Source organism: Gracilinanus agilis, chromosome 3 (assembly GCF_016433145.1).
Source record: "Gracilinanus agilis isolate LMUSP501 chromosome 3, AgileGrace, whole genome shotgun sequence".
In the NCBI taxonomy this organism is placed as follows: domain Eukaryota; kingdom Metazoa; phylum Chordata; class Mammalia; order Didelphimorphia; family Didelphidae; genus Gracilinanus; species Gracilinanus agilis.
Genome location: NC_058132.1, coordinates 624,944,906 through 624,960,940, shown reverse-complemented (window position 1 = coordinate 624,960,940; position 16,035 = coordinate 624,944,906). Strand labels below are relative to the sequence as shown.

The 16,035-nt window shown below is 37.2% G+C and overlaps 1 protein-coding gene across 2 annotated transcripts in view; it reads right to left on the bottom strand.

Moving 5' to 3' along the window:
* Positions 1-8,788, bottom strand: part of RHBDD1 (rhomboid domain containing 1) — a 126,327-nt gene extending 117,539 nt beyond the window's left edge. For both annotated transcript variants that reach the window (XM_044670794.1, XM_044670795.1), the window contains exons 1-2: positions 8,307-8,788; positions 5,854-5,986 (exon numbers count right to left, since the gene is read on the bottom strand). In XM_044670794.1, the coding sequence (XP_044526729.1) occupies positions 5,854-5,986; positions 8,307-8,739 (566 nt within the window). In that variant the 5' untranslated portion in view covers positions 8,740-8,788. The remainder of the gene's footprint in view (positions 1-5,853; positions 5,987-8,306) is intronic.
* Positions 8,789-16,035: the final 7,247 nt, after the last annotated feature.

The following is a 16,035-nucleotide window of genomic DNA, read 5'->3' as shown; positions in this document are numbered from 1 at the left end:
CTCTCTCTCTCTCTCTCTCTCTCTCTCTCTCTCTCTCTCTCTCTCTCTCTCTCTCTCTCTCCAAGAAAGTCCTGCTTACAGAGTTTCATGGAGGTGTGGAAATGACTGTCACTTTGGATTCTCTAAAGCTACGCCAAAGGAATTCAAGTTCTCAAAGCCCTTTCCAAGTTGGAAAGGGCTTAGAAATTTCCATCACCAGAACCATGGACAACCAGGTAATGAGTTATTATAATAATAGCTATTATTATGTGATCACAGTAGTTGAACAAACCATTAACTAAAGGCGATGGAGGGTTTGGGATATACCTTGGTTAAAGGAAAACCTGAACTGCAAATATATGTCTGGTCATTTCGGAATGACGGCTCAAATTCTAGCTGTCAGACTTCTGTTCAAGGACAGAGTAATCAGCTCATTCTCTCTTCAGTGCTAGTAACTGGCAAGTTCTCAAGAAGGGCAGCTGTGTGGCACCACAGTGCATAGAAGTCAGGGAGGCTCACCTTCCCAAGTTCGAACCTAACTTCAGACTCTTACTAGCTGTGTGATCTTAGGCAAGTCACTGACCTATGCCTCAGTTTCTTCATCTGTAAAATGAGCTGGAAAAGGAAATGGCAACCCCTTCCAGGATCAGGATCTTTGCCAAGAAAACCTTCAATGGCGTCAAAGAGTTGGATACAACTGAACAAAATATGCAAAATTAGACGTTGTAGGAAGACTGATCGATAAATTGTTCTCCTTTCACCAAAGCCGAATGGAAGCACACAGGGAAAGTCAACTGCTTGATTCATCAGTCAGTGAAGGAATAAATCAAAAAGCATTTATCAAACACACAGTTTAAGAGGATAAGCCCTGGGAATGCAATACAAGCAAAAAGATATTCCCTGCCCTCAGAGCTTTACATTCTAATGGGAAGACAGAATACAAGGAGCTGAAACATGTAGAGGGGGTAAAAACTGGACACAGCTTTAAAAAATAAAAATTGAACAACAAAAGAAGGTAGAGGTAACAAGGTATTTGGTCAGAATGTTAATTGCAGAGATCATAAATGAATACTGAATCGTGGTGGTGGGCTTTTCTCCCTGGGTTCCCCCCAAACCTGCCTGATTTCCACCCTTCTGACATAAAACTCCAGGAGACAAGGATCATGCTACTGAGTGGATGGGACGTGGGCTTTATTATTCACAGCATAACTTTCACTGCATTTTGACATGTCTGAGACATCAGTGGATCTAAAACATAACACTAATCCTTTCCCTTTTTGCTGGAACCCTTTGGATATCACTGATTTAAGTACAGATAAATATCTTGTGGTTCTGGAACCAAAGTTTGTTCTCTCTCATCCTAGATTTCTCAAGAGCTGTTATTACCTCCATTTTGCCTTTTCTTCTAAATGTTAAAGAACATTCCTAAGGACCCAAGCAAAAATAGAAAGAGAATATGGGATTCATAGTCAGTTATAGCACGGCACTCATAGTGCCAGCAGGTTTTATCACTTACTCTTGTGATGAAAACATACACTTTAAAAACTGGTCCAAACATTCATTCATTCAGCAAATACTTTTGAGGAGAGTCAAAGTTCAATTGCTCATTCCCAATTAGCAACATCCCAATTATAATGCCGCCAAGCAGTCTACAATCTCAGAAGTGATCCATCATCGTCATGTGGGAGGTGGCAATAATGTCACAGAAAGAACACTGGACCCACAGATGCTATTCTCAGATTCTAATCCAGGCTCTACCATTAGCTAGATGTGGCTTCAGCCAAGCTACATATACACCCTGGACTTCAGTTTCTTCCTCTGTATCGTGGGGATGAAAATATTTGAGCTGCCCAATTCATAGGATTGTTCAAAGAAAGTGTTAACTCTTATATGAAGAGGGACTTTGTTAAAAAAAATCCTCTAATTATCATTACCTCTCAAGGCATAAAAAAGAGAGACACGTAGGCTCCAAAGGTATTCACCACCATCTTGAAGAAAGTATAACATGTAATCCAAATGGAAGACATAAATGATGAGGTCTTTCAGATGCCCATTTGTGGATAGGCTGCATAAGGTTTATTTCTTCTGTGAACACTAAGTGTTTATATGATGCTGGTATGTGATACTGTGGTAAGGGTACTGGGCTAGGAGTCAGGAAGTCTGACTTCTATCAACAAGTTAGCTGTGTTATTTTGAGAAAGCCACAACCTCTCTGAGTATTAGTTTTCCCATCAGCCAGACAGGGGTTGTGGTAGGAGCCACACTGACTAGAGTCCTTGACACATGGGCTGGGCTAGTTTTTCTCAGACAGGTAGAGAAGCCACACCTGAGCCTTGATCATTTCATGAGAGCAGGGCTCACTCAAGCAGCTTCTGGGGTGCCTGGGGCATAAAAATCCCAGCTGGCCAGTGGTAATTTGTGTCTCTGGAATTAGATAGATGTAACAATGCCAGGGAAATGAGTCAGCACACCCCTTCTAATCAGATCCATTTCCATATGGAGAAGGGGAGGGCTGCCTCTTGCTACCATTCTTTTTGTTAAACATTAGGACCTCTGTGTCTCCTTTTGTTCCAGTCCGGTGTCTGAACCACTGTACTTGGCCTGAATCAGGTTTTGGTCCAGAAGAGGGGCAATAATAAATAATAAAAATAAATAAATAGAACAGGGCAGTTTTGATATCCCCAACCAGAGAAGTGATCTGGTCAATTGGAAAATGGCAGCTACTATGACATCCCTTCCTTCTAATTCATGGATCTATTCAGAATGGCGAGAGGAGCCCAGAAGCTGCCTCCCTGGGATTCTCCCAGCCCCCAAACCCAGCTCCATAGCAAACAATCCTCTTCCCCTTTTTTTAGATTTAGATTTAGAATGACAAGAAATCTTAGAGATTCAAAACCCTGAATTTGGAGATGAGAAAAATGAATGACTTGCCCAAGGTCCCAAAGGTAGCATAGTCACAGGGTCCTCTGATTCCAAATTCAGTGTGCTTTTTACAATAGCAGGGGTTTCTAACTTTTCATATGCTTTATGAACCCCTTAGTGAAGCCTATGCAGTCCTTCTCAGAATGATATTTTAAAATGTATAAAATAAAATACATAGAATTACAGAAGAACGGGATTATTTTGAAATGTCTTTAAAAAAAATTCAGGGACCCCAGGTTAAGAAACCCTGCTCTGGCTTTGTTTTGTCTTTTCTACCGCCCACACCTGGCACACTACGAATAGGTGTTTTATCTTGCAATGATCACAAATCTTTGGAGAAATGAAATGCACTTCTTCCCTACATAAAGCTGGTGACTCTTCTCCCCATAAAATAATTGTAGTCAAATTAAGTCTAATATTAATTAATTAATTAAGTCTAATAAACTTTATTTAAATAAATTTCTATATGATATGGCTTCAGAGGACACAACACAAGTTATTGATAGGCTATACCCCTGCCAAGATAATCTAATAGCTTTAATGCACCTTAGCAGGGCTAATGGTGGACCATTTAAAGTGTCAGTAAGTTTGGTAAAATCAGCACCAGAGAAAAACAACCTGACCCCAACCCTGCTTTCTTCAAGCCAGCATTCTGCTTAAATATTTCTGTCTAACAGCTTTCCTTTACTTCCAAAAGGGAAGCCATAGATTCCCTTGACAAAGGCAGGCTCTCATCTAAAGAAAGAGATTATGTCGGATGAAAATTCTGATTGGTTATAGGAATATAAATCATAAAACAAAACAGAAAATGTTTCTGCTCTCATATTCCCACTGGCTTGTAGTTAGCTACTCCCAATCCCCTGCCCTTGTCCATTGTTTTCCTCAGACCTCATCTGTACACATACATATGCAGATGTATGGACATACAAAATTATCATTCAAAGCCCCTATTCTTGGAAATCTAAAGCACTGTCCTTACCAACCTGAAGGCAGAGAAGTTTGGCATCATTTCCCGTTCAGTATGTCAAGTCTTTCTCCTCACAGTGGGAATACCACTTAAAACAAGGCTTGCTTTTTTTAATGATAAGAAGCAGAATTCCTCAGAAATAGTGGCCTAAGAATGCTAAAGAACCTTTGTTCAATAGATTCACTATGTGATCTCAAAGTTCAAGTGCTAAGAAAAAGAATTTGCATATGAATATTAGCTGGAGACTGTCATCTAGAAGTGTCTCTAGAGAAAGCCCCTGCTTTCCATCCCAAGCTAGATCAAACCTGTCAGAGGCCCTTTGGTGTGACAAGGTGAGAAAGAACTATTCAAATGATAAAAGGTCAGACATTATTGGACTTTTTTTAAAGGGAAAACTTTGATGATTCTGTTATACTCTCTTAGCTAAACTGCCAGTGGAGAACAATATGTTTCAAATGATGTCTGTCCAAGACCAGGAATCAGCACCAAAGGGAGATTGAAGGCCGGAAAACTATACAATCTCACAGCCTGACAGGCTTGGAAAGAAAAGACTATTCTCAAATAAAGGTAAACACTCTCTTATTAAATGTATAAATCAAGAAGATATATTGAGAGGCAGGGGAAAGAGAATTGTATTTGAAGTCGGATAACCCTGGATTCAAATCCTGCTTTTGTCACTGGCTGCCAGGAAACTAGATGGCTTCTGGGGTCCCCTCCTGCTCTATATCTATGATGCCATGATCCCCCTTTCTGAGGATCTCTTCTTTAATCTCAAATTTTTCTTCCTTTATCCCACAGTCTCCTCTTTCCCAACCAACAGGATACTGAAAGCAAAAATGTCTAGTTTCTTACTAGTAGTGTACCCTTGCTTTCAAATATTTTGTGTACACATATATACCTATATATAAAATTTGCCTCTGTGCGTATACACACATGTACTTACATGTATATAAATATCCACATATACATATGCATAAATAATAAATATTAAATCTTCCAATAAAATGTTAAGTACCTTAAGGGTATAAATGGTTTCATTTTTGACTTTTGATTCCCAAGAAAAATATCTGGTACATAATAAAATAATAATTATTATTGATGATGATGATGATAGATAGAATTTATATAGAACTTTATAAATATAATTTCATTTAATCCACATGACAATTTTTAAAAATCCCTTACCTTCTGCCTTGGGATCAATATTTTGAGTATTAGTTCCAAGGCAGAAGAATGGTAAGGGCTGAGCAATTGGAGCTAAGTGATTTACCCTTACCCAGCTAGGAAGTATATGAAGTTATATTTGAAGCCAGGACCTCCTGCCTCCAGGCCTGGAGCTCTACCCACTGAGCCATCTAGCTGCCCCCAAAATGATAATTCTTTAAGATAGGTGCTATTATTATCACCTCCATTTTACATGTGAGTAAATTAAGGCTGGGAGGAGCTAAGTGTCTCACTAAGGTCATTCACTAGTAATTGTCTGAAGCTGGCATTCTCCACTGTGCCACCTCATTGTTCTAACAGAAAATGTTTATTGGTTGACTGAAAGTCCTGCTATAAGTAGTGATGGCTGAGATGGGATCGCCTCCAAAATCATTCTAGACTATGGGCCCAATAAAACAAAATGAACAAAAACAAAAACAGAGGAAGTTATTATGGTATTTTTCCAATAGGAGGCCTAGATTCTAGCTCCAGTTCTACCACTTCTGCATCCCTGTGAGTTTCTATTTCCTCATATATAAAACAATAAAGCTAAACTGCACAATCTCTAGCATTCTTTCCACCTCAAACATTCTGTGAGGCTACTCTTCTAATCAGTACGCATTATTAGAAATGAGCATGTAATACTTTCCAACAATATAATGGGAGTTAATTCCATTTCTCCTGAAGCATTTCATGGCCAAAATTGAGCTCCTCCATTTTGATTCTCAAAAAAATATATATTTTTATATATATACATATACATATATGTAGTGAACACTTACTTTGGGGCAAGTAAATGAATCATTATCAGTTCTATCCAACAGGCATACTTGTTGGGTATGTATATTCCCATAATATTTGTGTGTCCTCCGGGATTATAATTGTTGTTAAGAACCTTCAAAGCAAATAAGACTCCTAAAAAGGAAAAAAAAGCATAAATACATATTATTTAAAAAATGAAATATGCCCCACACAGATGGCATTAGCAACTGTATAATCAAAACCAATTAAAAACAAAAGAAGGACTATTTTATTCCCCACCACTTACTGCTAAGAATGATTCTGTATTTCCACCAAACCCATCAAGCCAGCTTTTTGGAAGAAGACAATGATTCAATGGAATTATTCCTCAGGCTAATTTAATTCAGAAGGGAATGTGTTAGCAATGGGCTATTATGGGCACAACTATATGCTATCTTCTTGACTTAAAGCAAAAGTTGGAAACAAGTAGATGGCATTAAGGAGATAGTAGATACATAGTAGACTTGGAATTGGGAGATCTGAGTTCAAATCCTACCTCAGAAACTTACTATGTAACTTTGGACAAGTCATCATCTTGTCATTGTCAATTTCCTCATCAGTAAAAGGGGAGCAAAAATATTTTAAGATCAAATGTGATAATATATGAAAAACTCTTTGTCAACCCTAAAGTACTATATCAATGATAATCACTATTATTATTATACCATCAAAAATACTTCTCAGACATACTATAGTATAAGGACTAGGGGAAGGGAGAGATGTTCAGAAATATAGTAAGGGAAGGAGGAACTTCTTACAAAGCATTTCTGTCCTCCTGCAATCTATACCCTGAATCTTAAAATACACAATTTAAATCATGTTAATGATTTAGAAGAAAATCTAGATAGAAAAAAGGGGGAGGTCAAGAAAACAGAAATTAGTCAAAGAAATGCTCAACAACTTTGAAAAACCTTATCCCAAGCAACTGGGTATCAATAGCAAATGATTCGGTCTAATTTTCTATGAATGCTAATGGCAAAAATTAGCCCACTGTACAGTCCAGCATCATCTGCTGATTCCTGAAGCAGAAGTCTAGGATTGTAGCCTAACGCTTCACACCAAACCACTTTCTGTGGCCTCACGTCTATATAATTAGGGGAGCCCATCACGGGAAAGAAGTGATCCCCTTAACTTTAATTCATCACTGCTGACAACATTCAGTCTTCCTCCTTGAATTGTAGCATGTGAACTCTGGTAGAAACTAAAAAGAACACCTAGTTCAATCTTAACTTCACAGATGGGGAAACTGAGGCTAAGTAAATTGGCCAGCTGAGGGACAGAAGGGGCACATAAGCCAAAATCTCCTGATTCCAAATCAGGGTTTGTCTATCATACTTTGTTTCTTCCCGTTCCCTAAAAAATGCTGGTCATCATTCCATCCCCAAATCAAAAAATGACAAATTTAGGAGGAATCTCAGACTACTTTTCCCCTCTTCTCTCTATAACATTCTCCACTGCAACACACCCAAAAAGGGATTATTTAGTTTCTGCTTGAGTTCCTCCCAAATAATGGAGGCCTGGGGGTGGGGAGGAAAGGAAAACATCTCTATTTTTCAATATCTTTATGGGACCACTATTTCAGCTGAAGTCCCAGCCATGCTTCACTTCACTCCCACCTTTCCTGCCATCTTCTTCTCCCCTGGCTGAGATGGGATCACCTCCAAAAGTGCCTCTTTTCATTCTAGAATAAGGGTCCAATGAAGCAAAACAAACAAAAACCAAAACAAAGCTTCTCCTCTACCCCAGCCATCTAGTCCCCTGCAGATGGGCTATTTTTCTATCTATGGCCCAGTCACTAACTCTTGTCATTTTCCAACAAGAGTGACCCTCCCTGACCGCCTCTATCCCAAATCCATTTCTATTCATATCTATCAGGAGCTCTTCATTGGAATATAAGCCCTTGATAGGAGGGACTACTTTTCTCTTTATTTTTGAATTCTTGGTATTTAGCACAATATCTGATACAGAGTAAGTGCTTATTATACATTTTTCATTCATTCATTCCCTTCCCAAGTAGTCCATTTCGCTTTTGGACAGCTCTAATTGTTGGAATATTTTTTTTCCTGACATCAAATTTGCCTCTTTGCAACTTCTACTCATTGTTTGTACTCAAGGTTCTGCCTTCTGTAATAAGGAGAAGAAGAATTCCTTCTTCCATATTCCTTCAGCCCTTCAAATTCTTGTTTTTTTCTATTGGAAAAAAAATAGCTGTTTTTTTCTAGGCTAACCATTCCTCGTTCCTTCAAGCAATCCCCATTTGGACAAAAGACTTGAGTCCCTTCCATCATTTCTGATTACTCTCTCTACCATACCGATATCCTTCCTAGAGAGCAATGAAATGGCCATTCCCCATGGAGAACACACATTTATTTAGTGAAAGGGCACGACTGCCCCTTCCTGAGGATCTCCATAAATGGATTTTTTCCTGCCTTACCTGAGAAACCGATGACACAGTACATTTTGTGTTCAGGTTGGTCCAGAAGTTCTGCAATACAATATTCCAGGGCCAGGTAGACCACACCAGAGAGGATGGAGAAGACTGAGACGACGCAGGCGAACCAAACGCTCCCCAGTCTTCTTTCCAGTGTGAGTCCTTTCCAAATCAAGGACGCCATATTGAAATATAAATGCAAGTCATCTGCATGGTGGAAAGGAGCAAGCAGCAGGCGCTGCCAATCTTTTTTCTCAAAACACGATTCCACACTTAGGCAAAGCGAGTAGAAAGGCTTCAGGGGTTTCAGAAAAAGCAAGACACTGAGGGCTAAACATGCCAGAGTGACAGGGGGGATATTAGTGATCCCGACCTGGAAAATTTGAGAAGCCAGTAAAAGCAGGCCAACAGGAGTATCTCTCGCCCTCCGCTGCATGGTGCATAAAGTTCAGGAGACCAATACAATGGAAGCAAAGTATGATGTGATTTTCAAACTCCAAAAGGATCCCCAAAGCAGTTATATCTGAAATAAAAATGAAACGTAAATCAGAACAACGTATACTCATCAAATATGTATTTCTGGCTTGATCTTACATTCTAACACTGTGCCTTTTTCAATTCACAGAATCAGAGTTCTATAATAATCCCTTCATTTTTCAAGACTTGAGGGTCAGAGAGATGATCTAAAAGACTGATCTAAGGTCATATAATTCATCAATGGTAGGCTCAAGAGTCAATCTGGTTTCTTCTCGCAAGGTGATAACGTGTGTGATTTTTTTTTTTTTTTTGGAGAGAATTACAAAATGTCCTCCAAACTCTTAGATTTTTTTCCCGCCCCCTGAAATGGAAATTGAAAAAATTCTTGATTCAATAGGAAAACTTGGAATAGTGCCAGAGCAGGAGAGGAAGGGACTCTCAGGAACTAGGCCTGTTTATGGGAAATACTATTTTCAAGGAAAAACCCTCGGTTAGAAACCAGGTGCAGAAAAGTGTTCATACCATCACTTTGGTGAGCAAAAAAAGGATAACAAAATGAGTACTAAAAGACTGGAGAAACATACCTGAAATGTTAAGACTTGATAATAGGAGAGGCCTGATGGATCCTCAGAGGATCACAGATATGGTGACAGGTAGGAGAGACCTTGGAGGGCACCTAGTCCTCTTTTGACAGATAAGGAAACTGAGGAACAAATTGGTCACTTGCCAAGACCACAGAGGTGGTAAGTGTCAGAGGCAAGATATGAACCCAAGTCCTCTAATATCAAAGTTATCTTGATATAAATGTATTTTCTTATAGACTTTCTTTTTTAAAGAAGGGGGAAGGATCTGGAAGAAAGTAAGATTTAATGACAAAACTGTAGCTCCAGAAATCACTCAGCTCTTGGACCTTAGTCTACAATTTTATTATGTAAAGAACTGAAGCTTCTCCATAGCTAATCCTCTTTTTATGCTCTGTGGTATATGTAAATGCTTATTTTTCTGTGTGCTAATTTTTTTTCATTATTGAAGTTTGTTTCAAATTCTGGTAAGGAGTTGGAATCCTATTTCTGTGCTATCATGATTAGAGAAAAGCCTACTTTGTACAGCTTTGTATAAAACTGGGGAGTGTGAAGATTAAAATTAATATACAATAACTATTATATTTTATAAAGTTTTATTAATAATAACTAAAGTAAAAAAGCTAGAGTAGAAAAGGTGCTAACCCAGCCATAGTCACAAAAAAAAAGAGAGTGAGAGGGAGGAGTAATAGAAATTATATACAAACAACATGACAACACAAACATGAGGACAAAGGGAAAACGAATTTTGGGACAAGGAAAGAATTCTGGGAGATGGAGTCCAAGGGTTCAAGATTTTTTTTTTCTAATCACAGAGAAGGGAGGCATAAAACAATGTAAAAATTACTGGCCATTTTTTTATTACAATATAGGTTCATAATGCAGCTAAATGTCACATGCTTTCAACACTGCATTGTGTAAACTCAAAGTTAAAATCTTTTATGGAAACTTAAAAGTACCATCATGTTATAGTTCTACATGTCATTCGCTTTGTTGAGCACATTAAAAATTGCTTTTAAAAAGCCCTATGAATTTTAAGAAACTGAAATAACTCAAGAATAGTCAGATAATATATTTTAAATAAACTAAAATTCAGTATTTTAAAGTTTTAATTGTCCTGGATTTTTTAAAGCAAAGTTAATATTCTTTCATGATTGACAAATAGATTACAGGTTTGGAAAGAAAATACCCTTGAGGAGCTGTGACTAAAACAAGCAAAGAGACGAGACAGTTTCAATGGCAGAAATATGGAAATAAAAGTAAAAAAAGCCCAAATCCAGAAAATATAATCCTCTATATTTATCGCGGGGATTCCCATGGGCTATATTTGAAGAGATGGAAAGGCCTCTACATTTGCTTTGTAAAAATGCTTTAGTAGGTAACCTAACAGATTGAAATACATCGAAAGTGTACATGATGTTGCTGAGATATTTTTTTCCCAAATAAAATTAACTGCTTTTAACAAGAAACAAACTCTGACATCTATGATCTGAGAGCCTGCTGGCATTATAGAATTATGCAACTGAGAACTGTTATCTGTAAAAAGGTTCATTCGACAAGATAAACATTGGTGCAGCCTGAAAAGACAGCCAAAGTGAAAAAAATGTTTGATGAATCATACGTAAAATAGCTTCAAGTGATTCTCCTATAAATTAATTCATATAGATTGATTAAGTAATGCAGCAGGAATAATACAGATTAATATACACAATGGGAGGTGGAGTTACTCAAAGAACTTCAGGCCTTCATTATCAATTAGCTGAGAAACCAAAATCTACCTTTACAGTGCAACCTTGTAATTAAAGACATTCATTTGTTTACATGTGTAAGATCACTTTTTGTTTATTTATTTAATTTTTTTGTTGTTGATTAAGAAAATTTTTTCCACGGTTCCATGATTCATGTTCTTTCTCTCTCCCCCAAATCTCCCACCCCCATAGCCAATACACAATTCCACTGGGTTTTACATGTGTCATTGATCAAGACTTATTTCTATAGTATTGATATTTGCCTTTATACCATTGGTTCCCAAACTTTTTTGGCCTACCGCCCCCTTTCCAGAAAAATATTACTTAGCCCCCTGGAAATTAATTTTTTAAAATTTTAATAGCAATTAATAGGAAAGATAAATGCACCTGTGGCCATTACTGCTCCCCGCCTGGATTGCTACAGCACCCACCAGGGGGCAGTGGCACCCACTTTGGGGAATCACTGTTTTAGAGTCTATATCCCCAATCATATTCCCATCAAACTGTGTGATCAAGCAGTTGTTTTAAAAAAAATTTTTTTTGAAACAGATCTTAGGGAAAATTATCAGCAACCCTATAGCTACTGATGGCAAGATAAATGTTCCATATAAACAGTAGACATTTTTTGTTTTGTTTTTTAATGAAAATGATAAAGGCAATTAGTTGGCACAGAAGATAAGAGTTATCAACAAAGGAGTCACAAAGACCCTTTGAGTTTGAATCTTGTTCCCCCCCTTTACTGTGGGACTAAATTATCAAATCATTATCAGCCAGAGGGTTCCCTTATCTGTAAAATAGAGATAACAGAATTTATCATCCCCCTTAAGAATCTTAAAAAGAAAACATACATAAAATGCTTTACAAACCTTAAAGCACAAGACCAGGGCTAAGGATGATGATCATTGCATAATGTGGGAGAATTCTATCAGACTCTCAGCTGATCAAGCATAATCAATAAATTGGTCCTTTAGCACTGGTTAAAAATGTAGCCACGTGCACATTTTGGACACATTGCAAGTGTTACAGTCACTTGTATCCAGAAGCCTGAGTAGAGAGCTACAGTCTTTTTAGTTACAAGAGTAAATTATTTCATTAAAAAAAAAAAAAAGCAAAAACAACAAAAAAAATAACCAAAAAAACCCTCCCAACAATCCATTAAAAGGCAGCATTTTGAAAATTTTATGATACCAATGAAGAGTCACTTCTTTAGTATTTCAGAAGCCTCTGTTGACACACTTCTTCAACATGACCAGTGTTGCTTGGCTTGGTTATAACTATTACAAGAGTTTTTGCCTACCAGTAAATTATCTATATTTTAAAGAACTCATGCACAATATCTCTCTATTTGGGGGTATTTGGCATCGGGTTCTCTGGAAGAAATGGAGGAATGGGGGTGGCGAGGTCAGGGAAAAAAAATGTGGAGAGACACCTCTTAGAGAAAAAAGTAGAATTCCCTTGGGTAAAATGAAAGCCTCTAACATTAGAAGGAGGGAGATAGGTAAATATTTTACACTGGAAACGTTTAACAAAATAGGTGGCATTTATATAACGTTTGAAAAAGCCCATCACATCCTCCTCATAACCCTGAGACATCAGCCCTGGTATTATATCCATTTTACAAGTAAGGAAACTGAGGTAGACAGAGGTTAAATGACCTGCTCAGGGTCACACAGAGCTGGTAAATATCAAAGTCTAACTTTGCACTCCAGATCCAGTTCTCTATCTACTGTGCCATTTAGCTTGGAGATAATTAACTCAGAGCAGGAAAAAAAAGCAGCCTGGTAGATTTTTTACATTTTATGAGTCATTGACAATAAGAAAACATTTAGTGCATGCATAAGTTTTTTTTTAAAATATCATCTTGGAACATGAAAAATATAACTATGGGAAAATATTCAAAATAAAAATAAAAATATAATTTAAAATAAAATAAAATATAATCTTGGTAAAAGAATTAAACTAAGCATTAATTTGAAAACATATGAGATTAAAGAAAGGCAACAATCTGTACCTTGATGCATTTTTCTTTGTATCTTGCCTCAATTTACCAGCTGATGCAGTAAGTATATAAAAATAAATAATTAGTGTCTAACCAATGTATATGTTGTTCATTTAATCATGACGTTTTCAAAGAAACATAAGAACATAAATGTCCTTGCTGAGGATGGCCAGGAAAAGTTGGTGGCCTTTCTGATCCCTTTGTCAAGAGAACTGAAGAAGTTCCCCCAATGTGCTGGGTAAAGCCCCCATGAAGGATTTACAGAAGGACGTGGAGAACAATCTCACATGAAAGGAGATGGCACAGATGGGAAGGAGTCTGTACTGCTAAAGAGAATACCTACATTGATGAGATCCGCAGATCCATCAAAATTGTCTTTTAGGAAAAAACAAACTTTACAAAATAAGTTTTAATCCACGATAGTGAATTATTCCATCTAGATCCCCTGAGACAATCCTGGAATGATTCATAGTCATTCAAGTGATGTCAAACTCATTTAATTCTCCATTTCAACAGCTAATAACACCAAAGCTTCATAGCATAGAGAACAGAGAATCTACCTTAGAGGCAAGTAAACTTGGAAATTCATGTGGGAATTTCATATATTATTAAATCAAAAATCTGGAGACTAAAGCAAAATTGGATTGCAAAACAAATCTAGCTGATATGGAATGTGATAGGCCAGAGGCAAAAAAAAAAAGGAAGAATTCCTGCCTTCAAGAAGCTTGTAGTCTACCGGGGAGACACCATGTCTATCTCTAAGTAGATACAGAATAAATGCAAGGTAGTTTAAGAAAGGATATTGGGCATTAGAGAACAAGAAAAGGTCCATGGCTTAGAAATAGAATAGAGAATTTCAGCAAGATATTTGCTGATTTTCTCCCTGATCACTATAAACAAGGTGGAGAAATGTGAGGAAGATGTCACTGGTATTGTTGTGTTGTTTGTTATTCAATCATTATTTTTTTTTCAGTCACCTCAGGATGCTGGGGGACCCCATTTGGAGTGAAAGATTCTGGAGGGGTTTGTCATTTCCTTCTCCAACTCATTTTACAGATGAAAAAACTGGTTAAGTGACTTGCCTAGGGTCACACAGTTAGTAAGAGTCTGTAAAGCAGATTCATTAACAATTGAACAACTGCATGTGAATAGACTGAAGTCCACAAGAGAAGTCCTCTGGTGGGAAGGGTGGGGGGTCTTCCAAAAGGCTAACCTTATTCATAGGATGACAGAATCAGAATCCCAAAAGATCTCCAGAGACTAGGACAAAGGAACCAAATCTAACAGGAGGAAACTATTAGGACAAATCTGAAATTCAATGCTTCTTTGGTTCAAAACAACTGCCCAGATGTTGAATGGAGAAGAAATGGCCAGACAGCAAATTATGTAGGGGGGCAGAGGGGAAAAAATGGCTTAATTTTAGCTCAATACATTTCAGTGGTGTGGTCTGAAAAACAAACAAAAGCTAAGGATCTTAGGCAGAAGGAAACTTCTATATAGTACTTGGAACAAGAAAGGTGAGAGAGAGAGAGAGAGCGGGGAGAGAGAGAGAGAGAGAGAGAGAATCTATTTTTTATTGGTTAGACCCTGAATATGGGTGGCAGTGAATGCTTTGACTTCAAGTCAAAGGAAATGGATCTTCAACCAAAGATGTAAAAGAAACATCTGCTGAGACCTAAGAATAAAAGTAGAGTAGGCTAGCAAAACACAGCACACAAAATAATGAATTCCAGATTTATAGGATATTTGTTAATAGATGGTGAGTGGCAGCAAGAAGGGCTTGAAAGGAATAATTTAATGGTCAAATTTCTTGATGCTTTTCAATTTTGAGACTGAAGGGGCAAAATAGGGAAATGGTATTCAGGAAGATTCATCTTCAAATGGGACCTCAGATATCTACTAGCTGTGTGACCCTGGGCAAGTCACTTTACCCAATTTACCTCCATTTCCTCATCGTCAAAATGAGCTGGAGAAGGAAATGGCAAACCATTCTAGTTATTTCTGCCAAGAAAATTCCAAATGGGGTCATGAAAAGTTGGGCATGACTGAAATAACTGAAAAACAACATTTGAAGTCAGAGGAACTTGATGTTATCATCTATGTAGCCTTATGCAAATCATTTAATCAATCAATAAATAAGCATTTATTATATGCCTATCTTCCAGCTTGCTACTTCTCTATATAATCTTGGGCAAATCACTTAATCATTCAATAAGCATTTATTAAAAGCCTACTGTCTCTTCCAGCCTAGTACTCTTCTATATGATCTTGGAGAAATCTCTTAGTCCATCAATCAAGAAGCATTTATTAAATGCCCACTATCTTCCAGCCTACTACTCCTCTATATAACCTTGGGCAAATCACTTCAAAGATCAATGAATAAGATATCAATAAGCATTTATTAAATGCCTACTGCCAGCTACCTATCTATGTAATCTTGAGCAAATCCCTTAATCAATTGACCAATAAGTATTTAGTAAATGCCTACTATCTTCCAGCCTGCTAATTTTCTATATAACTTTGGGCAAATCCCTTAATCCATCAATCAATAAGCATTTATTAAATGCCTGCTACTTATTTACATAACCTTGGGAGGATCACTTGATCAAATAATGAATAAACATTTATTAAATGCCTACTATTTCCCAGCCTTTTACTTCTCTATATAATCTTGGGCAAATCACTTAATTGGTCAATGAATAAGCTATCAATAAGCATTTATTAAATGCCTGCTACTTATTTACATAACCTTGGATCACTTAATCAAATAATCAATAAAAACATGTAACTAGGGGAAAATATTCAAAATTAAAATTAAAAAAAACCATAATGAATAAACATTTATTAAATGCCTTCTATTTTCCAGCTTTTTACTTCTCTGTATAATCTTGGGCAAATCACTTAATCAATAAGCATTTATTAAATGC